Source organism: Pantherophis guttatus, chromosome 8, assembly GCF_059756535.1.
Source record: "Pantherophis guttatus breed Tessera chromosome 8, ASM5975653v1, whole genome shotgun sequence".
Lineage (NCBI taxonomy): Eukaryota > Metazoa > Chordata > Lepidosauria > Squamata > Colubridae > Pantherophis > Pantherophis guttatus.
The window spans coordinates 9438019-9464237 of NC_142070.1; the positions used below are offsets into that span (position 1 = coordinate 9438019).

Sequence of the window (26219 nt, forward strand, 5' to 3'; positions counted from 1 at the left end):
GCTGTGTATTTCGTTGTGCCCTCAAAACCTTGTTGTTCCTCCAGGCTGGGCTATCATTGTAAAGATTTTAATTGGTTTTAAATGGGATTTTAAATTTGGGGTTTTATAAATTGGGCCTATTATTTAATAATTTTAATTTTTTAAAATTTTGTCTGTCTTTGTGCTTTTAATCAGGCTGTACACCGCCCTGAGTCCTTCGGAAGAAGGGCGGTATAGAAATAAAATTAATAAATAAAATAAATAAATAAATTAACGCTGAGTTTAAAAGATGAAGAGACATCGATATTTTACAAAATGTGGGAACAGTGGTATAACTGGATAGAACAGAGCTAGATTGAAGATAGATCATTATTAAGTCCAAGTCATAGATAAAATAAGAATGTAAATACGCACAATTTAATTTTGGTAACTAATGCATGAATTATTGTCCCAAGAAAAACACCACAATTAGCTGTTGTTGAGTGAAATAATTTTTTATGTTTTTAATGTCATAAAAGTTTAATAAAGTTTTTATAAAAAAAAATTACTCCTCTCCTGCCATCAGACTGGGTGCCTGTTAGTGGGCCGATGCCGGACAAGGAAAGAAAAGCCAAAAAGGCGCCCCCTATCGGAAGAAGTGCAGTCCTGCTGCTGGTCAAGGTTGTCCAGCCCCCCCTTTCCTCCTCCTTCTCTTCCTCCTCCTCCTCCTCACCTCCGGGCAGGTGGAGCCAGCGCAGGGCGGGAACGAAGCACCACTACTTTTCCCAAGCGCTGCGCCAGGCGTAGCTACTCTTCCCCTTCGCAAGTTCACAGTACGGGACTGTTGCTTCGGGTAAGTTTCTCCCCTCGATTTCTTCCCTGCACCCCGAGACTTGGATGGGGGGGGGGGGGTAGGACGCCTGCAAAGCCCGGGAGTCGGACGGGAGGGATGGGGGTCGCTTTCCTGGCCATCCGCTCTTGCAAGCTTCCCACCCCTCTCCTCCTCCTAACCTTCCCACCCCAGACCCAACTCACCCCTTGCTCTTTGCGCCCAGCCTGGGATCAGGAGGACTCCCGTCTCCGGTGGCCTCGGCGCCTGCAGCTTCTCCCCAATCTCTTGGGAGATCCGAGAGGGTAGCTAGATGGGGTCCCACCACCCCCAGGGAGAGAGGGGGAGGATCTGTCCAAGGTGGAGGACGGAGCGCCTCGTTCCAGCTTCTTCTTTGCGCAACAGAGAACGCGCGCCCTGCCCCGATTGCGCCTTCTCTGTTGCGCGCTGCCCTGCTCCTTTCCTGGACATCTCTCCCCCACCCCACCCCCTTACAAAGAGGAAGAAAAGAAACCGAAATTCTTTCTTTTCTTTCTTTTCTCTTTTCTTTCCCCCTTCTTTCTTCTTCTTCTCTCTCTGTCTCTCTCTCTCTTTCCTTCACTTTCTCTTTCTCAATTAATTAGAGTCACCGCCTGTCTCCAATTGGACCTGGGTAGCTGCCAGCTGAGTGCATGGGTCTCACTCCCTCTCTGTCTGTCTGTCTCTCTCTCTCTTTTTTTTTTCCTTCCTTCCTTCCCTTTTTCTCTCTCTCAAATAGTGTCACCACCTGTCTCCAACTGGCCCTGGACAGCTGCCAGCTGAGTGCATGGGTCTTCCTCCCTGTCTCTCCCTCTGTCCCTCCCTCCCTCCTTCCTTCCTTCCTTCCCTTTTTGTCTCTCAATTAAATAGAGTCACCGCCTGTCTCCAATTGGACCTGGATAGCTTCCAGCTGAGTGCATGGATCTGTCCGTCCTTCCTTCCTTCCTTCCTTCCTTCCTTCCTTCCTTCCTTCCTTCCTTCCTTCCTTCCCTTTTTGTCTCTCAATTAAATAGAGTCACCGCCTGTCTCCAATTGGACCTGGATAGCTGCCAGCTGAGTGCATGGGTCTGTCTGTCCTTCCTTCCTTCCTTCCTTCCTTCCTTCCTTCCTTCCTTCCTTCCTTCCTTCCTTCCTTCCCTTTTTGTCTCTCAATTAAATAGAGTCACCGCCTGTCTCCAACTGGCCCTGAACATCTGCCAGCTAAATGCATGGGTCTCTCTCTCTCTCCCCCTCCCTCCCTTCCTCTCTCCCTCTCTCTTACTCCCTCCTTCTCTCTCTCTCTTTCAGATTTTGACTCAATCTATCTGCAAAGTCTATGAGAAGTTTGTTTTTTTCTTTCTGCAACAGTCTACTAATGATTTGGTACCGTTTCTTCTGGGATGTGATTTCCTGGTGGTGTCCTTTTCAAGCACTGACCGGATCTCATCCCATGTTGCTAGAATGTTTGTGTCTGTAGTCCTTGATAGGGATGTGCAATTAGGTTCTTTAGAGAATAGCACGTAGGCTCCCCATCTTCCCATCAAGCAATTTATGTTTCAGTTAAAATGTTTCTTTAAAACAGAAACAAACAAACAAAATCGGGATCGAACTGTTACTCTCACAACCTGGTCGCTTTCCTTGCCTGCTCGTTTTTCCCATGATCGAATTACTAACCAAAGTTTTCTTTATGTGAGTCAGACTTTGTTGGCACATTAAGTTTTCTTTGGCAACTATGAATGTGGTTTGTTTTTGCTTTCTTCTGAATCTATTTACTTTTCAAATTCTTAATCTGGGAGGTCCCCTTTCCACGTCTCATCAGCCGAGACTCACCTGATGCAGCTATTCATGATCCTCTTAAGTTTCAGCGGATGCAGCAATCTTTTACTCCGGCCAACTTCTGAAGCTAGTTTTTGAAATAATAATAATAATAATAATAACAATAACAATAATAACAACAACAACAACAACAACTACAACAACAACAACAACAACAACAACAACTGTTATTTTAAAAAGTCAAATGCCATGGTGGGGTGACAAGGGTGCAGGCCATCTGGATGAGACCAAGGAGACGTGGCCCTCTACAGAACAGGGCTGAAAAATTTCTGGTCTCCAGAAATTGATTGATAAACTATCTTTTCTAGTGCAGGAAGATGGGAAATATAGTTCTACAGCATTTAGGGACAGTTTGGTCTAATGGTTAAGGCACCAGACTAGAAACAAAGTGATGATGAGTTTTACGTCCGCCTTAGGCATGAAAGCCAAGTGGGTGACTCTGGGCCAATCACCGGGAGACTGGGAATTCTAGTCCCGCCTTAGGCATGAAAGCCAAGTGGGTGACTCTGGGCCAATCACCGGGAGACTGGGAATTCTAGTCCCGCCTTAGGCATGAAAGCCAAGTGGGTGACTCTGGGCCAATCACCGGGATACTGGGAGTTCTAGTCCCGCCTTAGGCATGAAAGCCAAGTGGGTGACTCTGGGCCAATCACCGGGAGACTGGGAGTTCTAGTCCCGCCTTAGGCATGAAAGCCAAGTGGGTGACTCTGGGCCAATCACCGGGAGACTGGGAATTCTAGTCCCGCCTTAGGCATGAAAGCCAACTGGGTGACTCTCAGCCGATCACCGTGTGACTGGGAGTTCTAGTCCTGCCTTAGGCATGAAAGCCTAAGGGCCAATTCCTCTCTGAGTCAAACCCACATCACGGTGTTGGGGGGTAAAATAGGAGGAGGAACCAGTATTGGGTATATTCTCCCCCTTGAGTTATTTATAAAAAATAAAGGCAGGATATAAACAAACAAACAAATTTTAAAATCCACAACTTCCCTCCCCCATTTCCCAGTAGATAGTGCTAATCTGAACCAACAGAGACTTTTATGGGTTCCCCAATTCTTGGACCCTTGAATTTCAAAACAGAGAGAACCGGTTGAAGGATGCTCAATCCAATTTAGGAGTAAATCCTGAGTTGAGCTCTTTACTGCCTCCCTTGCATATACTCCTTAAACCTGGCCTTCCTCTTTTCAAATACAAAACCTGAGAAGAACGTTTATTAAGAAATCCATGAAGATAGAAAATAAATTCCATCTCGGAGGAAAAGAAGGGCTAAGGAAAAAGAATTCTGCTTGCCGGTCTTCCTTATTTCTATACATGATCCAAAGCAGGCAGAATCACCATTCGATGAAATTGCTTTACTCCCATTTGCATTCCTGGTGATTAAAATCCAACAAATTAGGAAGATGGAGACCAACTCTGAACTGGACTCTTTTGTCTGCTTGGTCCAATCGGACAACCTTTTTTCGAGTCAAAATTCCCTTCCTGCTTTCCTGGGTGAGTTCAGACAACTCCTCAAAGCATAGTTTCTTCTGAGTAAGAAATTTCCTTTAAGTGGGAACTGAGGAACTCCATTCCCAAGGCTTACTATCTGCCAAAGGAAGAGTAGAACAGACTCACTCTGTTCAAGGGGTAAACTTATGAATGGAGTTTGCTGTGTGTAACAGGATCTGCAAAAGGAGGATTTGCAGAGAAAAACAATCACAACACTATTTTCAGAGGCTGCTAAAGTTGTTTTCCAGTGTCTGCTGATCCAAATGCAAATGAAAACTGCTGTTCTTTAATCTTGGATATGTTTTGCAGTTACACCTCAGATAGGAAGCAATAAAATAACAAATTTGGAGAGGAAAGGATTGCTAGACTTAGAGGCAACAGAGAACAGCCACATAAAACTTCCCTCTTTTTTTTTTTTTTTTTTAACAATAGTAAACATTTTATTACAGAATCAGAACTCATATCATTAGCTGATGTCATGTCAAGGAAGGCTCCAAGTGAATTTTGGGGGAAATAATAAGAATAGGAATTTTATAAGATAGCTCAACAAATTGCAGCTTCCTGCAATAACACCAGCGGAACTGCAAAAAACTCTGCTACTTGGAACATCGTATATCTTAAGAAGGTATTTGGTTGATACCTAGGATGCTGGCAGCAACCCGTATCGACCATTAGCACCAGTCAATGGTATTTGTGATGCATTTCTGAATGTTCAGTTGACTAAGTTTCATGTTTAATGAATTTTTTTTTTTTTAAATGATTTATATGCCGCCCTTCTCCGGAGACTCAGGGTGTCTTACAATGCGTTAAGCAATAGCCTTCATCCCTTTGTATATTTATACAAAGTCAGCTTATTGCCCCCACAAACTGGGTCCTCAATTTACCTACCTTAGAAAGGATGGAAGGCTGAGTCAACCTTGAGCCTGGGGAGATTCGAACTTACAGTAATTGCAGACAGCTGGTGTTAATCACAATGCTATCAGTCTGCTGAGCCACCAGGCCCTGGTGATAAAAGAGATAATAATAAAATACTAATACTAATACTAATAATAATAGGAATAGGTTTTCAGTGGGATCAATGATCCCGAGAAATAGCCACCAACTTTTTTCTTTTAAAAAATATGTTCAATCAGAGGATAAACAGCCATTTGATGGTGGGGGTTAGTGTCCCTTTGTTCCCTGCATGGCACACAATTGAATTCATCCTTGTTTAATAACCCGATTTATTGTTTTTTTGCAGCACCTTCGTGAAAACAGATAATCATGATTTCTACTTGGGTAAGTCAAATTATTTTTTTCAGATTTATTTCTTTAGGCTAAACGGATCAAGTCTTAAAGTTGCCAAGTTTGGAGACATCCTTAATCTAATGTATCTGCTTGAGCAGGGGGTTGGACCAGAAGACCTATTCTATTCTATTCTATTCTATTCTATTCTATTCTATTCTATTCTATTCTATTCTATTCTATTCTATTCTATTCTATTCTATTCTATTCTATTCTATTCTATTCTATTCCATTCCATTCCATTCCATTCCATTTATGACTGTATGACTGTAATTTTGCTGCTTCTTTACTTAAAATGTATATTGATATTGTTTCCTGATTACTTATTTGTACCCTATGACTATCATTAAGTGTTGTACCTTATGATTCTTGATGAACGTATCTTTTCTTTTATGTACACTGAGAGCGTATGCACCAAAGACAAATTCCTTGTGTGTCCAATCACACTTGGCCAATAAAGAATTCTATTCTATTCTATTCTATTCTATTCTATTCTATTCTATTCTATTCTATTCTATTCTATTCTATTCTATTCTATTCTATCCACTCCACTCCACTCCACTCCACTCCATTCCATTTTCCGTGTATTTCGCTGTGCCCTCAAAACCTTGTTGTTCCGCCAGGTCGGGCTATCAATGTAAAGATTTTAATTGGTTTTAAATATGGAATTTTAAATTTGGGGGTTTCATAATTGAGCCAATTATTTAATAATTTTAATTATTTTTAAATTTTTTCTGTCTTTGTGTTTTTAATCAGGCTGTACACCGCCCTGAGTCCTTCGGGAGAAGGGCGGTATAGAAATAAAATAAATAAATAAAATAAATAAAATAAATTCCATTCCATTCCATATTTTCTATTCTATTCTATTCTATTCTATTCTATTCTATTCTATTCTATTCTATTCTATTCTATTCTATTCTATTCTATTCTATTCTCTCCTTAGCCTTGTGTAGAAAAAAAAAACCCAGCATTAAAACTATATGTTGGGAGAGGAATGTCTCTCTTAGAGAGGTGGCTGGCTGAGGAATTCTGGGAGTTGAAGTCCACAAGTCTTAAAGTCGGAGACCCCTGCATTAGATACATGATTTTTGCTGAAATAACACCTTTATTTTTTTCATCCATATTGCTGTGGATCCACTTTCTTCTACTCTGCAGTTTCAAATAATTGTGCAAATGAATCGTTTCCCACAGTGTGAGGCGGTGGGGGAAATGCAGATCAGTCCACGAAGCTGCCAAACTAGCATTTTTGCTTCAGGATGATGAAGAAACAAAATAAGCTTTAAAAAAAAAAAAAAACCACGGAGGGTGTGCCTAGTGTATGGTTCAGAGTCACAACAGTCTTGACTTTATGGCAAATTCCGGTTCAAACTCTTGCTAAGTAAATATTGACAAACTGAAATGTAGGACTGAGAGAGCAAATGTAGACATTTTGCAGCCTGGGACTGAATATAAATGGATTATTTTTTAAAAAAATCCCCAAGTCAAGATGCATATTAATTACAAAATTGGCTGAGATTAATTACAAAATCGGCCAAATTATCCTGGCACCCAGAAGCATAAATTCAGCAAAAGCAGAATAATTACAGTTGCATTAGCTACCTTTGTTTCTCTTTCTGGGATAACCAAAAATCGTCCGTCCCAGGTATCTGCTTTATTCCTGACTGATAAATGACTGAACATAGTTGCACTATTGTAGCTTTCCACTGTTTTATATCTCTTGTGATGTACGCATACACTGTTTCCCCCAAAATAAGTCCAATCGGGCTTTTGAGTGTATGCTCTAAAAATAAGCCCTCCCTGAAAATATTTAAATGCATGCACAACCAGTCCCCGCCATTTCCTCTGGTTTCCTCCATGCACCCCAAAATAATAAGACCTCCCCAAAAATAAGGCCAAGCGCTTATTTCGGGGTTCAAAAAATATAAGACAGGGTCTTATTTTCAGGGAAACACGGTAGTTCTCGACTTACAACTACCCTGTTTCCCCAAAAATAAGACCCAACCGGAAAATAAACCCTAGCATCCTGATTTTTCAGGATGCTCGTAATATAAGCCCTACCCCCAAAATAAACCCCAGTTAAGATTGTCAGCCAGATGGAAACATTTAGTACCATATCTTCCCCAAAATAAGACCTAACCAGAAAATAAACCCTAATGCGTCTTTTGGAGCAAAAATTAATATAAGACCCGGTCTTATTTTCGGGGAGACATGATATTCATTTAGTGGCCATTCAAAGTTAGAAGCAGTGGTGGGTTTCAAAAATTTTTACTACCAGTTCCGTGGGTGTGACTTGGTGGGCGTGGCATGGCTGTGTGGGCGTGGCTTGATGGGATGGCAAGGGAAGGATACTGTAAAATCTCTATTTCCTCCCCACTCCAGGGGAAGGTTACTGCAAAATCCCCACTTCCTCCCAATCAGCTGGGACTCGGGAGGCAGAGAATAGATGGGGGCGGGGCCAGTCAAAGGTGGTATTTACCGGTTCTTTGAACTATTCAAAATTTCTTCTACCGGTTCGCCAGAACTGGTTAGAACAGTGTTTCTCAACCTTGGAAGCTTGAAGATGGGTGGACTTCAACTCCCAGAATCCCCCAGCCAGCGCTGCTGGCTGGGGGATTCTGGGAGTTGAAGTCCGTCCATCTTCAAGCTACCAAGGTTGAGAAACACTGGGTTAGAACCTGCTGAAACCCACCTCTGGTTACAAGGGCTCTGAAGAAAGTGACTGAGAACCAGTCCTCGCACTTACAACTGATGCATGATCAAAATTCAGGAGCTTAGCAATCATTTACAACAGTTGTAAAGTCCCAGAGTCATGTGATTGCCACTTGTGATTTTTCCCGGCTGGCTACTGACAAGCAAAATCGATGGGGGAATAGATGGAGGAAATCAGATGATTCACTTAACAACGGTGGCCAAAAAGGTCATAAAATCAGGGATGCCTCACTTAACAAATCCCTTGCTTAGCAGTGGAAATCGTGGTTGCAATTGTAGCTTTAAAAAGGACTGCCTGTATTTATTGCTCTTTTTGTGGCAAACCACCTTAAGATGCTCTAGACGTCAAAAGCTACTGGGATGGTGGCGTTTACTACTTCCTTATTTAATGAGCACCAGCTCAGTCCCGAGTTGCACAACGCCCAAAAAAGAAGCGATTCAAAAGTTTCGAAAGAGATTCCACCTTGATGAACTCAGTCCAGACTGGGTGGGGTGCTTATTGAAGTTTGCAAGATTTTGCATTTTACCCCTAATTCTTGGGCTGAAACTCCTTATTTAAGTCTGTGGAATTCTTGCCTCCTTAATCATCCCCTACTTTAATGTTCCTCAACCTTGGGAACTTTAAGAGGGGTGGACTTCAACTCCCAGAACTCCCCAGCCATGGGAGTAGAAGTCTACCCCTCTTAAAATTCCCAAGGTTAAACTTAACTTCTCTTCTCTTCTCTTCTCTTCTCTTCTCTTCTCTTCTCTTCTCTTCTCTTCTCTTCTCTTCTCTTCTCTTCTCTTCTCTTCTCTTCTCTTCTCTTCTCTTCTCTTCTCCTCTCCCCACTCCACTCCACTCTATTCTCCTCTCCTCTCCTCTCTATTCGCTTCCTCTCCTCTTCCCCTCCCTCCCTCTCTCCCCTCCCCTCTTTATTCTCCTCTCCTCTTCCTTCCCTCCCCTTCCCTCCCCTCCCCCTCCCTCTCTCCCCTCCCCTATCCTGTCCTTGTTACTGCCCTTCCCACCGTTCTGTTCCGTTCCGTTCTGTTCTACAAAGGTTTAGGGCTGATTCCAGGTAAGTTATAAATATGATAAATGCCAGAAATAAGCCTGAAAAGTGTAGACTGTGAAATCCATCTTTCCCAGCGGATAATTACAATGCTCGTATTGGAAGGTTGCAGGATACCCTTGCTAAAATGCATTGAATGATTTATTCATCTCAGTTCTGCCCCACGCAGTCAGAATGACTCTCGGCGGCTTACGTAGAATATAGAATTTATAACAATTACGGTGCCATCTGAAAGCAGATCGAAACTAACCGTCACCAACGATACGCGCAGCAATCCCCCCCCCATCTCCAGCCCTAAACATAAAAGCAATAAAAGATTAAAGATGGCATTTATGTAAACTCAGGGGAGAGGCCTCCAAAATGTTTCCAATATCCCGTAAAGCTCATGAAAATAACACAACGAGCAGAGAGTAAGGCCTGTCAAAATAGGAAATAACCTTGAAGCCAAGTTCATCTTAATTATATTTATCTTACAAGAAATACTCAAAGGAATTTTAGCCCATCTTTCATTTATTTTAAAAAAACTTTTCATTTACACTGAAAAAGGGGATAAATTCAGGGATGGGCTGATGGGGATTTGCGGGGGTTCGGGAGAACCTCTAGCTAAGATTCTGTGCAGTTCGGAGAACCCCCAAATCACTCCTGGATGGACCAATCCACCCCTCTCCTCCCCTCCCAGGAGCCCCCACCACGCGGCCCGTTTTGGGTGCAGGGCGCGCATGGAGGCTCGGGGAGGGTGAAAAACGGGCCAACTGGAAGTTCTGTTTCTGGCCTCCAGAGGGCCTCCAGAGCCTGGGGAGGCCATTTTCACCCTCCCGGAGGCTCGAGAAAAGTCTCCGGAGCCCGGGGAGGCAAAACCACCCCCCCATGGTGCAGGAGGCTGACTAGGCCACGCCCACCATGGCCATGCCCACCCAGCAACCAGGCAGAGAACACCTTGCTAAAAATTTTGAAGCCCACCCCCTGGATAAATTCACATTTACCAGGTAAGAAATTCGTATAATATCAAGAGGGGGGGGTCTTATAATATCAAGGGGGGGGGGAGTCTCGAATTGGGGAGACCCATTCTCCCTGATCTGCCCCAGTTGCATTCATGCTCAAAGCCCTTCATTTTATGTAAGCAGGTTGTAGCAAAAAAAATTGCAGAAGCCAGGAAACGTGTTCTGCAGTGGGATGCAATTTCTCACGCCAACAACTTGTCCCGCACGTCCTAAATACAGACCTCGGGGGGGAACTGAGAAGCCGAGACAATTTTGCTCCGTTGCAAAAAAAAAACAAAACCGAAAAAACAAAAACTCCACAAAATGTGAAAAATGCAGTTTGTTGAGAGAGGCTCTCGGCTTATTGGAGGAAAATCTAATTATTGCTGAACTTCCTTGATTCACAAGTGAGTGGACCTTCAGCTGAATTCCTCCCCTGATTTAAAAAAATAAATAAATAGAATTTGCTGTTACGCTGGTTGGTTTTGTCTCCGTTTGCAAAATCCACACTGCAGTGCAGAGCGAGGAGGGGGGGGAGTTCGTTCATTTCGTGAATACACGTAGTCCTTGAGTTATGACCATAAGTTATGATGGACGTAAAGCGAGTCGCCACAGTCCAAGCTTCAAAACGGGGTAAATTGAAGTTTACCTGTACAGGTAGTCTTCGGTTTACAACAGTTCACAGTGAAGTCACAACAGCGTTGAAAAAAGGGACTTATGACCATTTCTCACACTTACGACCATTGCAACGTCCCCGATGGTCACGTGATCAAAATTCGGGTGCCTGGGAAACTTGACTTACACTTATGACGGTTGCAGCGTCCCCGGGGATCACCTGATCCCCTTTTGGTGACCTTCTTGATGAGCAAAGTCAACGGGGAAGCCAGATTCATTTAACAACTGTGTGGCTAATTTAATCGCTGCAGTGATTCACTTAACAACGGAGCAAGAAAGGTCATAAAATGAGGCAAAAATTCATTTAACAACTGCCTCGCTTGGCAACAGACAGGTTGGGCCTCAATTGTGGCCGTACATCGAGGACTACTTGTATTTATAACTTTTATTCTTCCGAGTTGTGGTTTCTTTAGTGTGTGTCATGTAGGTTCATTTTAATTTATTTGAATAGAAGAATCAAGTCAGCATTCCTGAAAGGCTGAGATCATATCAAATGCTTGCTGTTTCTTTCATTCTTTCTCCACACCTACCTGAATTACATCCTCTTATGTGCTATCAACAGATGCTATCAGCGAAAACCCAAGCATTTTCTTTTGTTAGCACATTTCTTTTCCTTGGCATGAATAAATCAGCTTTGCGATGACTCTGAAAAATGACTTTATATTGCAACATTTGAGTGCCTCTTGTCTTAGCGTCCTATGTCAATTTTCCTACACATTTTTTAAAGGTGACATGCTTTTATGTATTTGATTCAGAGGTGGGTTTCAGCAGGTTCTGACCAGTTCTGGAGAACCGGGAGCGGAAATTTTGAGTAGTTCGGAGAACCGGTAGTAAAAATTCTGACTGGCCTCACCCCCATCTATTCTCTGCCTCCCGAGTCCCAGCTGATCGGGAGGAAATGGGGATTTTGCAGTATCCTTCCCCCGGAGTGGGGAGGGAATGGAGATTTTACCTTCCCCTGCCACGCCCGCCAAGCCACGCCCACCAAGCCATGCCACGCCCACCAAGCCACACCCACAGAACCGGTAGTAAAAAAAATTGAATCCCACCACTGATTCGATTGCACTGGTATCTTTTCATAAAGGTTACCTTGATGTAAAAAAAAAAAAAGAAACATATAGACGAGAATGGATCTGATTTACCGTTTTCTCATTCTTACTTTGATTCTCAAGTTGTCAACAAAGCAGCACTTCACTCAAGAATACAGTTTATTTATTTTTTTTAACCTCTTTTCCTGGCTTGTCTCTGTGGGCTGAGAGAGGGGGACAAACCTAAGTCTGTCCATGGCTTAGGGTCAAGTCTGAACCTAGATTTCATCATTCCTGGTCCAACACCTTTATCACTATACCTGTCGGGAAAAAGTTAATAGGGTGGAAGGATCAAGTGTGGAAGTAGCCTGGAATCACCGCAGAACCACAAAAGGGCTAGGGCTAGGGTTCTGAGTAATACACCCATAGCAAACAGAACTCTGAGGCAAGCAGTTTCCTCAAAGAACAAGTTTATTGGATCTATCCAATTGGCACAGACTGGTGAAAACCGGCTCTAAAGGTTCCCGTGGTTTTCATCTAATTAAAAGCTTTTCCCCCTTTCCCAAACAATTAGTCACATGGTCCAATCAAAGTGCTTTCCGGTTGCTTGGAGATTTCACTCCTCCTCTCTTCAGCCACCTGTGGGAATGTCCTTGGTTCTCAGGAGAAACTATTTTGTTTTGGCTACAAAACCCCAGCTACCTCTATTCCCCCCTCCCTAACCCTCAGCACCACTGTGGCAGCACTGATGACTCCAAGATGGCCTCAGTCCGGTTAGCTTCAGAGTTGATACCTGTGTCATTGAGCAGCATCGTTTTTCTTCCAGGTTGGTTCTAGAGGAACGATTCAGGATTTCCCAGGATTCAATGCTTCCAAAGATGCAGAGGCACTTAAAAAAGCAATGGAAGGACTTGGTAAGCATCCTGTTTTCTCTGGGGAAAGGCAGACAGTTTCCTTAGAGCCGGGGTGTCAAACTCAATTTCATTGAGGGCCGCATCAGGGGTGCGTTTGACCTCGGAGGGCGGGGGCGGGGCCAGGGTAGGCGTGGCCAGCTTGACATCACTCATGTCGGGGGCGCCTGTGGCCCAAGCGCTCTGCTAGAGAAAACAGGCTCCATTTTTGGCTGCGACGGCCTCCTGCAACCCACTGCCAGCAAAAACAGAGCTTGGGAGGGCCGCGTTTTCCTGGCAGAGACACCGTGGACCAGTTCTTCGCTATTTCCAGGACGGAAGCTTGATAGCTGATTCACATTTATGACTTTTGCAGTATTCCAGGGTCATGTGATCCCCTTTTGCAATCTTCTGATTAATTAAGTCAATGGGGAAGCCAGATTCACTTAACAACCGGGTTAGTAATTTAACAACTGTAGCGATTCACTTAACAAATGTGGCAAGAAAAGTCGTAAAATGGGGCGAAACTCGCTTAACAACGATCTCGCTTAGCAACAGAAAATTTGGGCTCGATTGTGGTCATAAGTCAACGACTATCTGTCAACAAAACCAAAATTGCTTAACCGTAAAATCCAAAGTTAAAGGCACAAGATGAATTTATATCCTCTTTTTTACCCTGTAGAACGAGGTTGGGTAGTAAGGTTATGCAAATGATGTGAGTCCTCTGTTTTTAAGACTGAGACCCTTCCCCACAGTAGTCAATGAAACCTTTATTATAAATAACACTTGAGAATGGGACAGAGCTGTAGCCATATCGGTGGGCATGCGAGCTCTGCTCCTGATTTTTGGGGCTTCTGGGCTCACCAGAAGTGGGGAAACAGGCTGTTTCCTGCCTCCGGAGGGCCTCGGGAGGTGGTGGGGAAGGCCGTTTTCGCCCTCCCCATACTCCTAGAGAGGCTCTGGAGGCTGGGGACAGCAAAAAATGGGCCTTCCGGTCCCACCGGAAGCTGGCAAATGGGCTGTTACTGGCCCCCAGGGTGTGTGTTGGGGAAGGTCGTTTTCGCCCTCCCCAGACTCCTAGAAAGGCTCTGGAGCCAGGTGAGAGAGAAAAACGGGCCTACTGGGCCATCGCGTGCTAGGAGCGGGGGGAGTGGGGCAGGGTTTACACGTGCATGAGTGGGAGTGGGCCGCATAGAATTATGGGTGTGGGCATGCCCCCCCCACCCCCCCTCCTGGCACGCAAAAGGCAAAAAGGTTAGACATCACTGGGATAGAGGTTGCCCATCACTAAAGTTTTAACACGTTTTACTCCAAGAGTCAAGATCCTTCCTCTTTCTGAGCTGATGACTCCCTTCTTAATTTTGCTTTTAGGCACGGATGAAACAACAGTGATTGAGATCCTGACAGGAAGATCAAACGCTCAACGGCAGCTGATAGCTGCAGAGTATAAATCTTACACTGGAAAGGTATGCATCCTTGGGAAATATTGTGAAGGGGGGGGGAGCGTTAGGAGGTGAGAGGCTCCACTATCTCCAGCTACTGATTCTTCATGGCAAATAGCATGGAAGAGCCAGTTTGATGCAGTGGTTGAGATGCTGGCCTGGAAATTAGGCACTGTGAGTTGTAGTACCGTCTTAGGCATGAAAGCTGGCTGGGTGGCTTTGGGCCAGTCATCAATGATGGTGAATTCTAGTCCTGACCTTTGGCACGAAAACTAGCTGGGTGATTTTGGCCCAATCACCAGGCGATGGTGAATTCTAGTCCCGCCTTTGGAATGTCAGCTAGCTGAGTGACTTTGGCCCAATCACCAGGCGATGGTGAATTCTAGTCCCGCCTTTGGCATGACAGCTAGCTGGGTGACTTTGGCTCAATCATCAGGTAGCTGTGAGTTCTAGTTCCTCCTTAGTCATGAAAGCTGGCTGGGTGACTGTAACTATCTCTCAGCCCAATTCCCCTCACAGGGTTGTTGTTGTTGTTGTGGGAAAAAGATGAGGAGAAAAGAGTATGATATATGTTCTCTATCTTGAGTTACTTATAAAGTCATTAAAAACAGGATAAAAATATTGTATTTCTGAAGGAGTAATTAGTGGAGTTCTCTTGGAGAAGGGATTTCCCGCTCCACTCTAAAGAAGGGAAGAAAAGGAAGAAAAATCCAGTCAAAATGAATGTTCAAATCCTTTGACAACAGCCCAGCCAAGGCTTTCAATTTCTCACTGAGAACTAAATTAAAGGAAATAGTTTTGACAAGATACACTTCCTCAAAGCAGTAAAACTGAGATTCTACCAGGACTTGCCCTACGACATTCCTTAAACGGATGCCCTCCATACGTGATGGGCTAAAATATTTACGACCACCCACCCCCCCAATCGTGATTAGCTGGAGAAACTGCTGGATTAGAAATTATTGCTGAAGCTGCTCAGGATTTTTGACCATGAGAATTATTCGTGGCCCTGTTTTATTTTCTTTTTACAGGAGCTGAAAGATGCTTTGAAGGAAGATACCTCAGGTGATTTTGGGCGCGTCCTGGTTAACCTGGTCACTCCCCCAGCAGAATTTGACGCGGAACAAATTAACCGAACCGTCAGAGTAAGTCAGAAAGGGTGGCCTTCCTCTTAATGCTAACCCCTAAACCTAACTCATCCTGACACATGTTTTATTTGATTCTGCTTTGAGGAAAATACGATTTTCCGTCGCTCTCTACCCTTCTGTGAATGCGCTTTAATATAATTGCACTTTAATAAAATTTTCTGGAAGAGGAAAAAAGGTATCATGTCACCCCTAAAGTCCTCCCCCCCCCAGACTTTCTGGTTTTTCTTCGAAGACGTTTTGCTTCTCATCCAAGCAACTTCTTCAGCTCTTGGATGAAGCATCTTCAGAGCTTCTCTTTAGAGCTGAAAAAGCTTCTTGGAAGAGAAGCGAAACATCTTCCAAGAAAAACCAGAAAGTCCATTTGCCTCTTGAAAAAAACACAAAGCACCGTTGGGACAATCATGATTTGGATGACCGAGAATCTCCATAGACATGTCACCTCCTACTCCTTCTTCCATTAAACTAGACATACCCGATTCCTGCAACCGTTCTTCATATGTTTTAGCCTCCACTCCCCTCATCATCTTTGTTGCTCTTCCCTGCACTCTTTCTAGAGTCTCCACATCTTTTTTACATCGTGGTGACCAAAACTGGATGCAGTAGTCCAAGTGTGGCCTTACCAAGGCATTATAGAGTGCTTCAGCCCTAATATTATGTCGACTGGCGACTCCCAGGGGGAGGGCCTTCTCTGTGAGGGCTCCAACCCTTTGGAATGAACTGCCCCCAGAGATACGGAATATCCCTGATCTCCGTGTTTTCCGCCGTGCCCTCAAGACCCTGATGTTCCAACAGACGGGGCTAAACATATGAACATGTGAATGATTTTTTAAATGTGATCTAATTCTGGGTTTTATTTAATTGACCAAACTAAGTAATAATTTTAATTAGCAATTTTATAATGTTTGTGTGTCTATATTTTTCTTGACTGTACACCGCCTTGAGTCCTACGGGAGAAAGGCGGTATAGAAATATAATAAATAAATAAATAATATACACATACACATACACACTGCCCATGTTTTTGATAATGTAGCTGTCTCCTTGCAGGGCCATCAGTGTCCCCATCTCATTCCTCCCGAGGGCAGCTCCATTTTAAAACCCCTTACTTTTAGCCAGCAGTTACGCATTGATGAATGAATTGATCGATGCTCTTTCATCTACCCCAACTCTTGTTAGTTCACACCATTAACCAACAATTTGTCGGGCGCCTACATTAATCACCCAGGCACGGTTGACTTTCAGCGATTTCAATAAAAAACCGTTCACTCATGGAGCGCCATCGTGCTGAAATCTGTTTACAAAACACTGGCCTTGAGATGAGGTCAGCCGGTTTTTTCTTCTGCCGGAACGAATGTTTTAGCGTTGAAATGATCTCTTTGGGGTCATTTATCTCGTGGGGAGATGTCTAATCGTCTTGTGGCACCTTCCCCGATGTCCGGAGGCAATTAAACCTAGATAAATCTTGAATGGAAAAATTGAGCATCTTTTTTGTTGCGATTCTTGCCAGGGCGTGGGAACGAATGAGACGGCGTTGATTGAGATCGTGGCGTCCCGAACCACCAAGCAAATCAGAGAGACATCTCAGGTGTATTATACAAGTAAGAACTACCTTGGCTGAATAAGATACCTGCCAGGTATTTGCCTTATCATTTCTCTGTAGGCTACCCTGTCTGGAATGGAAAATGGCTCACGGAGGGATCCTGTATTACAGATAGTCCTCTATTTGCAACTATTTGTTTGTGACCGTTCAAAGTTACAACGGCGCTGGAAAAAGTGACTTATGACCAGTTTTCACACTCATGATGGTACCAGCATCCTTAGGGTCATACGATCAACATATAAGCCGCTTGGCAATTGGCATGTTTGCACTGTCCCAAGGTCATGTGATCCACCATTTTGGATCTTCCCAGACGGCTTCTGACAAGCAAAGTCAGTGGGGGAATTTTCAATCACAATAGAGCTGGAAGGGACCTTGGAGGTCTTCTAGTCCACCCCCCTGCTTGGGCAGGAGACCATATACCATTTCAGATAGGTGGCTTTCCAATTTCTTCTTAAAACCTTCTAGTGATGGAGCACCTAGAACGTCTGAAGGCAAGCTATTCCATTGGTTAATTGTCCTCACTGTTAGTTGGAAAGGACTTGGAGGTCTTCTAATCCAACCCCCTGCTTAGGCAGGAAACCCTACACCACTTCAGACAAATGGTTATCCAACAACTTCTTAAAAACTTCCAGTGTTGGAGCATTCACAATTTCTGCAGGCAAGTTGTTCCACTGATGAATTGTTCTCACTGTCAGGAAATTTCTCCTTAGTTCTAGGTTGCTTTTCTCCTTGATTAGTTTCCACCCATTGCTTCTTGTCCTGCCTTCTGGTGCTTTGGAAAATAAATTGACCCCCTTTCTAGCCTGGTGCCTTAATCTCTACACCAAACCAACTCTTCGGGGACAAAATGGGTATGTTCATTTTGTTGAGCTTTAAAGTACCCTCTTAGGGATGCGGTGGCTCAGTGGCTAAGACGCTGAGCTTGTCGATCGAAAGGTCGGCAGTTCAGCAGTTCGAATCCCTATTGCCGCGTAACGGGGTGAGCTCCCGTGACTTGTCCCAGCTTCTGCCAACCTAGCAGTTCGAAAGCACGTAAAAAAATGCAAGTAGAAAAATAGGGACCACCTTTGGTGGGAAGGTAACAGCGTTCCGTGCGCTTTTGGCGTTGAGTCATGCCGGTCACATGACCACGGAGACGTCTTCAGACAGCGCTGGCTCTTCGGCTTTGAAACGGAGATGAGCACCGCCCCCTAGAGTCGGGAACGACTAGCACATATGTGCAAGGGGAACCTTTACCTTTACCTAAAGCACCCTCTTACCCTTTAGAAGTTTTAGAAACCTTTTTTTACATTTGGAATCGTAATTCCTGTCTTGGCGTCCCATGTCTGTGCCTGAAGAAATTCGTGCCTTTCTGGTCTAAAAGGTTTTGCGCAGAAGGCCACACTGGGAGGAGGGCCTCCCCATCATTAAGACAGACCCTATTGAGTTAGTATTAGCTAGAAGATCATGGCCCGTGTCCCTTCTAGCTTTTAGTTTGATAAGTGGCACTAGCCAAAGAACCTGCCGCTTGATGAATTGCTGAACTGCAGAGAGGCTGACCAAGATGGATTGAAAATTGAATGCAGCCAAGCCTATAGCTGGAGCTGGTGTCATTCTTTCAGAGCCGTGGCATTGATTAATATCTGGAAGATGGATGTCTCTTCTCTTGGTGAGGGTGTAGAAAGCCCACCGGTGGGAATTAAAATCAGACGGTCCTGCTTCGCTGCATTGTAGCCTAAACTGAGCCAAGCAAATAAACCTGGACCAGAGAACAAATTGATTGAGTCACAATGGACTGGTGGTCAGTAAATTTGCTGATATTGCGAGAGAAGGAAGGCAGGTTCACAGTTTGATGAGGTCCTAGCAATTGGCTGCTCTTCGGGGGTCTTGAGACGTCAGTTCCCAGAATTCCAGAATTTCGGAACTGCAAGCTGCCCACGGTCGTTGATTGAGATGGACAGCTATCAAAAATGGATGGATGGATAGATGGATGGAGGGATGGATGGAGGGATGGACTCTATGGTCAAGGGCAGCCTGACAATTCTGAGAATTATAGTTAGATTAGATTAACAGAGTTGGAAGGGACCTTGTACGTCATCTAGTCCAACCTCACCCCCCCCCACCCCAAGCAGGAGACCCTACACCATTTCTGACAGATGGCAGTCCAGTCTCTTCTTGAAAGCCTCCAGTGATGAAGCTCCCACAACTTCCGAAGGCAACTTCTGTCTCATGGGTTGATTGTTCTCACTGTTAGAAAATTTCTCCTTATTTCTAGGTTGAATCTCTCCTTGATCAGTTTCCATCCATTATTCCTTGTCTGGCCTTCGGGTGCTTTGGAAAATAGCTTGACCCCCTCCTCTCTGTGGCAGCCCCTCAAATACTGGAAGACTGTTATCATGTCTCCCCTGGTCCTTCTCTTCACTAGACTAGCCATGCCCAGCTCCTGCAACCGTTCTTCATATGTTTTAGCCTCCAGTCCCCTAATCATCTTTGTTGCTCTTCTCTGCACTTTCTAGAGTCTCAACATCTTTTTTTATAGTGTGGTGACCAAAACTGGATGCAGTATTCTAGGTGTGGTTTTACTAAGGCTTTATAGAGTGGTATTAGTATCTCCCTTGATCTTGATTATATCACTTTGTTAATGCAGTTTAGGATTGCATTGGCTTTTTTTGGCTGCCGTTGCACACTGCTGGCTCAGAGTTCTAAACATGTTTAGCTCATAAATATGCTGGCTCAGAGTTTTAGCTCATAAATATGCTGGCTCAGAGTTCTAAACATGTTTAGAAGTCACCACGTAAGGAAAGGCTTATGAAACACCAAATGGGTAAAACTAGGTGAAATTTGGCTCAATAACAGAGGGATCTTGGAGGGGCTACCACAAGGAAGGGGGGGGGGTCAACCTATTCTTCCAAAGCATCTTACGGCCTTTGCAGCATCTCCATGGTCACATGATCAAAATTCAGACGCTTGGCAAGTGGTTCATATTTATGACAGTTTCAGTCATGTGATCCCCTTTTGCGACCTTCTAACACGCAAAGTCAACGGGGAAGCCATATTCACTTTACAACCATGTTACTAACTTAACTGCAGTGGTTCGCTTAACGACTGCACCCAGAAAGTTCGTCAAATAGCAATAGCGCTTAGACTTACATACCGCTTGACAGTGCTTTTACAGCCCTCTCTAAGCGGTTTTACAGAGTCAGCCTCTTGCCCCCAACAATCTGGGTCCTCATTTTACCCACCTCGGAAGGATGGAAGGCTGAGTCAACCTTGAACCGGGGAGAATCGAACTGCTGGCAGTGGGCAGAGTCAGCCTGCAATACTGCAACCTCGGACAGATGGAAGGCTGAAATAATAATAGGGTCTCCTGGTTGAGCAGGGGGTTAGATTAGAAGCCCTCCAAAGTCCCTTCCAACTTCGTTATCCTGTAAAAACTTGGTATGCTCTAAGAAAAGAAGCTATTAGGCGAAGTCAGGACCCCCCCCCCATATCCAGACAACCAAATGGCTGACACAGAAATTGTGAGACTATTGCTATCTTTCAAAAGTTCTGAGGCCTTCTTAGTTGCTTCTCATATTTTCATGGGATGCCAACCTTGATCATTCTTTTGAGTTTCTGTTGTAATTTAAAGATGTCCTCCCCCAAAGCTCTTTCATTGTTATTGGTTGTGTTTGCTGGGAATGACAGAAGTTGGAGTCCAACATATTTGGGTTCAGTGGTGGTCGTAAATCAAGGACTAGTTGGATCAGAAAAACCTTATGGTGCCCCTAAGCGTGACACGTAATTTGGATTACCGCTCCACTGCTTTTTCCCATAGGTTGGCTAGAACAAATGAAAATCATGCATTCGGATGAGACCTTATTTATCTAGCTTATCAATTTCTCCTCCGGCTTAAACAGCATTTTTTTTTAAAAAAAAAAGACTTGCCCTGTAGAGGCTACGCAAAATAAACCACAGATAAACCTTCTATCAGCTCTTTAGCAACGGAACAAGATAACCGACAGGATTATTCCCTGCAATCTGTGCTTATATAAGCTTTGCAGATAAGAGTCAGTTTCTTCGTTGTAATGGATGTACAACTTTCATCGCAAGAGGGCTGTCTCAGAAATTGTGTACCTGGGTTTCTTTGGCGTTATTCAGATAAAGGTTATGGATAATGTTTGCAGATAGACTTTGACTTATGACCACAATTGAACCCCAAATTTCCTGTGGCTAAGCGAGGCGGCTGTTCAGTGAGTTGCGCCCCATTTTACGACCTTTCAAGCCACAGCTGTTAAGTGAATCTCTGCTTTTGTTAAGTTATTAGCATGTTGTTGAGTGAATCCGGATTCCCCACTGATTTTGCTTGTCAGAAGTTCGCTCCCCCAAAAAAGTGATCACGTTACTCTGGGACTGTTCTGCCCCAGCTACGGACCCCAAAGAACGCGGCACACACAAAGTCTGTACAAACCTTAGTTTACTAAAATAAAATCAGTTTTTCAAACAAAGGTTGTTAATTAACTTTCTTAACAGCCTGCAAGAATCCAAAGAATAAATAATCTTAATCGTACTATTGTTGGCAGAAAGTCCAGAAGCAATTTGCAGAGAACTAAGATCAAGGCACAAAGGAGAGTGAACGAAGTTGTTCCCTGCAAATTGCTTCAGTCGGCGTTCCTCCTTAAATAGGCTAGGGGAGTGGCCAATTAGCCCCAAGCCTTACTCTTGAGGAGACCTCCTCCTGGGGAGCCACTCCTGCCTTTTGGCAGCTCTGCACGCCCGTGCATTGAGAAGAGGCTCCTCCTCTTCGTCCTCTTCACTTAAGGGAACTTCTGGAGGTTCTGAAGGCCCTGGCTGAATCTCTGCCTCTGGCACCACATCTTCTCCAGCCTCCTCATTGTCCGACTCCAGTGCCAGCTGCACAGGCTGCTGGCGCAGCACCACACCAGCCTCCTCGCTGTCCGAATCAGCCACCAGCCGCACAGGCCACTGACGGGCCACAACAGGGACTCTGCAACCGTCATAAATATGAGTCAGTTGCCAAGCGTCTGGATTTTGATCATGCGTCCATGGGGATGCTGGTTGTAAGTATGAAAAACGGTCACCAGTCACTTTTTTCACTTTATCATTTTTATTTTAATTGTGTCAAATATAAAGAAGAAAAGAAAATGGGAAATTAAGGGAGCGAAAGGGAATGGGAGAAAGGGTGTGTGAGATACAAGGGGGAAGAGAAAAAAGAAAGAAAAGGGGGCATTGACGTCCAACTCTTCTTAACACAATACAAAATAAACACACCCCAGCCTCAACTTCTTGCTTTTGCACATTAATATATAATATAGCCATTTCTATAACACCAAATCTTTCTAATCAACAAAACCAAGATCAACATTTTTCTTCACAAGCACAAATTCCAGAAGTGATACTCAAATAAGAACATATATTCCTCTTTAAATAAAATAATCAATTTAACCATTCCTGCTTTATCTTCCTTGCTATGGAAATGATGTGTGTTTCTATTTGTGCTGAGTAATTTTTGTGAACGGTCGCCATTTTTATTTACAAAATTTATTGTATTATGTCAAATTCTTTGGCCTTACTGAAAGAAAGAAAAGAAAAGAGGACGAAAAACCTTTCTTTTTTTTTCCATTCTCCTCTTTCCTTCTTTCAGTACTGTTGTATCTTCGACGGCATGAACTGTTGTAAGTCGAGGACTATCTGTATTGACTGTATATAATCTACTTAGGCCAGGGGTGGGCAACTGTGGCCCTTTTACAACCTGTGGACTTCAACTCCCAGAATTCCTGAGACAGCCAAGCTGGCTCAGGAATTCTGGGAGTTGAAGTCCACAGGTCGTAAAGGGGCCATATTTGCCCACCTCTGATTTAGGCATTCAGATGGAGTGTTTGTTACCTTTTTCCCATCTGGACGAGCGTCACTAACTCTGTTGGTTTTGGTTCCAGTTTATAGGTCCATTATGAGTGAGGATGTCGGCTGGGACACGTCAGGGGACTTCAAAAGAACCCTCTTGGCCTTGCTGGATGTAAGGAAAATTTTACCAGATTTGTGTAAATGACCTCATGGTTGCCTTGTGTGACGTATGTTATTGGAAGGCTGTTAAGGATCATGGAAAAATTTGCTGCTTTTTCTAGTGCCATCTTTACTTGGATTGTATATCACAAACACAGTTTGTGATATATTCACATTAACTCTCAGTTTAGCTCTTAACAATCCTAGTTAGTTCTTGTTCGCTCTGGGCCCATAACCAATGTTAAGGATATTGTTGTTGTGTTACCAACCAGCAGAGTGTAGAGCACAGAGAAACGTTGCTGAGAGCAATGAATAAGAGATGTGCAAACTGGTTTATCAAAAATTTACTTTATAGGGAAAAAAACAATCTCATAGTCTTTAAATCAATCCAAGTCTTTGCCAGTTAAATCAGTCCAGTGATACAAAAATCATCTTACCACACAAACAGTAGTTGGTTAGAATAACAAGTTCACTCTGGTTCACAAACCACGATGGTAGCAGATCCATCCAACCGATGATAGCACAATGATAGCAACTCCTCACACAATGGTAACATATCATCAACTGAATACGTTACAGTACTTTCTTAAATACATTCACAACCAGTGATTATCTAATTACAGCATGACTCAGCATTACAATGAATCAGCAGTAAAACTTTAAAGTCACTCAATACATATTCATATTAAAGTCACAGAACACATATATTGCCTGGACAACTTGTTAGGCTCAAACCGTATCCTAACAAAGGCCCTGATGTGTGGTGCAGCTATTCACAAATGAATTAATTGAACCAGGGGGTGGGCTGCTGGGGGTTCGCAGGGGTTCGGGAAAACCTCTAGCTAAGATTCTGTGCAGTTCGGAGAACCTCCAAATCCCGCTCCTGTCTGGCCCCGTCCACCCCACCCCGCCACTCCTAGGAGTCCCCTTAAAACGACACTATAGAGCACTGCACACCAGAACAACTAGACACAAGAACCGTTTTTTTCCCGAATGCCGTCACTCTGCTAACAAATAATTCCCTCAACACTGTCAAACTAGTTACTAAGTCTGCATTACTACTAATCTTCTCATTGTTCCTATCACCCATCTCCTCCCATTTATGACTGTATGACTGTAATCTTGTTGCTGGTATCCTTACGGTTTATATTGACTGTTTCCCTATGACTATCATTAAGTGTTGTACCTTACTATTCTTGACAAATGTATCTTTTCTTTTATGTACACCGAGAGCGTATGCACCAAGACAAATTCCTTGTGTGTCCAATCACACTTGGCCAATAAAGAATTCTATTCTATTCTATTCTATTTTAACCATTTGTCTGAAGTGGTGTAGGGTTTCCTGCCTAAGCAGGGGGTTGGACTAGAAGACCTCCAAGGTCCCTTCCAACTCTGTTATTCTATTCTATTCTATTCTAATTTGTGTACTCATTTTGGGCTCATGTTTTTCTTCTTCTTTTCAATACTATCACAGGCCAAAAGAGATGAAAATCCGGAGGCCCATGAAGAGGTAGCAAAGAGAGATGCACAGGTAATCACAGACAAAATTTACTTAACGTATGTCTCACTTAGCAACAGGAATTTTGGGTTGAATTGTGGTCATAAATAGAGGACTTCCTGTATTTAAAACTTGCATAAAATGTTACCTTTTTTTTGGTCAGGATTAGAATAACCTTCTTTATTTTTAGATCATGGATAAGTCCCTCAAAAATTTTACCTACTTAGGCTTTTAAATTTTGGATGAGGTTTGTTTGTGCCTCTCTAAATTGTGCCTCTCTAAATCGTGAAGGAATCTGGTGTGAACTGAAATAGAAGCAAAATTGATGCTTGCGACTTCCGACCGTTTTCCCCCCAAAAAACACAAGTTGGCTTGTCTACCAAACGAAGAGTTTTAGCAGCGGGATTTAATCTGACTATCTCGAAAAAGCCTAGTGTAAATAATCGGTGTAATAATTGCCCAGAGTACCTTATTTGAAATATAACAGGGGGATAGCAAAAGATCAGCCGTCTTATGCTCCTTCAATTCCTGTTTTCTAGCTCCTGTACGGTGCCGGTGAAAAGAGATTGGGAACGGATGAGACCAAATTCATCGAGATTCTGAGCTCCAGCAGCGTCGCTCAACTCAAACTCAGTAAGAAACGGATTGTCTTATACAGTAAAATAAAACCGATTAGCTGTTCTCGCATAATTAGCCAGGGTGACGCAGTGATTAGAATGCAGTATGACTCTGCATTCCACTGCCAGCAGTTCGATCCTGACCGACTCAAGATGGACTCAGCCTTCCATCTTTCCGAGGTCGGTAAAACGGAGGACCCAGATTGTTGGGGTTAATGTGCTGACTCCGTAAGCCGCTTAAGAGAGGGTTGTGAAGCAGTATATAAGTCTTAAGTGCTATTGCTATTGCCTTATTTGTTATGCCAGGAAAAAAAAAACCATAATATTTTCAGTTTGGATATATGGCCAGGTTTGCTCAAATGAATCAAGCTAGGTATTTAGGCCATATATATTATTAACAAAAGGGATGCGGTGGCTCAGTGGCTAAGACGCTGAGCTTGTCGATCGAAAGGTCGGCAGTTCAGGGATTTGAATCCCTAGTACTCCGTAATGGAGTGAGCTCCCATTACTTGTCCCAGCTTCTGTCAACCTAGCAGTTCGAAAGCATGTAAAAAATGCAAGTAGAAAAATAGGGACCACCTTTGGTGGGAAGGTAACAGCGTTCCGTGCACCTTTGGCATTGAGTCATGCCGGCCACATGACCACGGAGACGTCTTAAGACAGGGCTGGCTTTTTGGCTTTGAAATGGAGATGAGCACCACCCCCTAGAGTCAGGAATGACTAGCACATATGTGCGAGGGGAACTTTTACCTTATATTATTAACTTTTTCTTGTGCAATTTTCTTCAGATGTATTATATTGACTGAGGATCATGGATTAGGAAGCCCAATACAGGGAGGCTGGAATAGCAATAGCAATAGCACTTAGATTTATATACCGCTTCACAGTGTTTTATAGCCCACTCTAAGTGGTTTAGAGAGTCAGCCTTTTGACCCCAACAATCTGGGTCCTCATTTTACCCACTTCAGTAGGATGGAAGGCTGAGTCAACCTTGAGCTGGTGAGACTCGAACTGCCAAACTGCTGGCAGCTGGCAGTCAGCAGAAGTAGCCTGCAGTACTGCATTCTAACCACTGCGCCACCGTGGCTCAAATTAACCTTCTTCTTCTTTTTCTTCTTGTGCCATATTCGTCATTGGACGATGGCAAACATGTTGGCAATCCTATTTTTATCAACAGCTGCATGAAAATTAACCATGGTTGATTAATATAGG

At 43.7% G+C, this 26219-nt stretch overlaps 1 protein-coding gene across 1 annotated transcript in view; it reads left to right on the forward strand.

Moving 5' to 3' along the window:
* The first annotated feature begins 688 nt into the window (after positions 1-688).
* The window catches only part of ANXA3 (annexin A3), a 39557-nt gene continuing 14026 nt past the window's right edge, over positions 689-26219 (forward strand). Inside the window, exons 1-9 of the mRNA XM_060687009.2 lie at positions 689-811; positions 5346-5383; positions 12657-12744; positions 14092-14186; positions 15194-15307; positions 16818-16908; positions 22826-22905; positions 24367-24423; positions 24930-25023. Of these exons, the coding sequence (XP_060542992.1) occupies positions 5369-5383; positions 12657-12744; positions 14092-14186; positions 15194-15307; positions 16818-16908; positions 22826-22905; positions 24367-24423; positions 24930-25023 (634 nt within the window). The 5' untranslated portion in view covers positions 689-811; positions 5346-5368. The remainder of the gene's footprint in view (positions 812-5345; positions 5384-12656; positions 12745-14091; positions 14187-15193; positions 15308-16817; positions 16909-22825; positions 22906-24366; positions 24424-24929; positions 25024-26219) is intronic.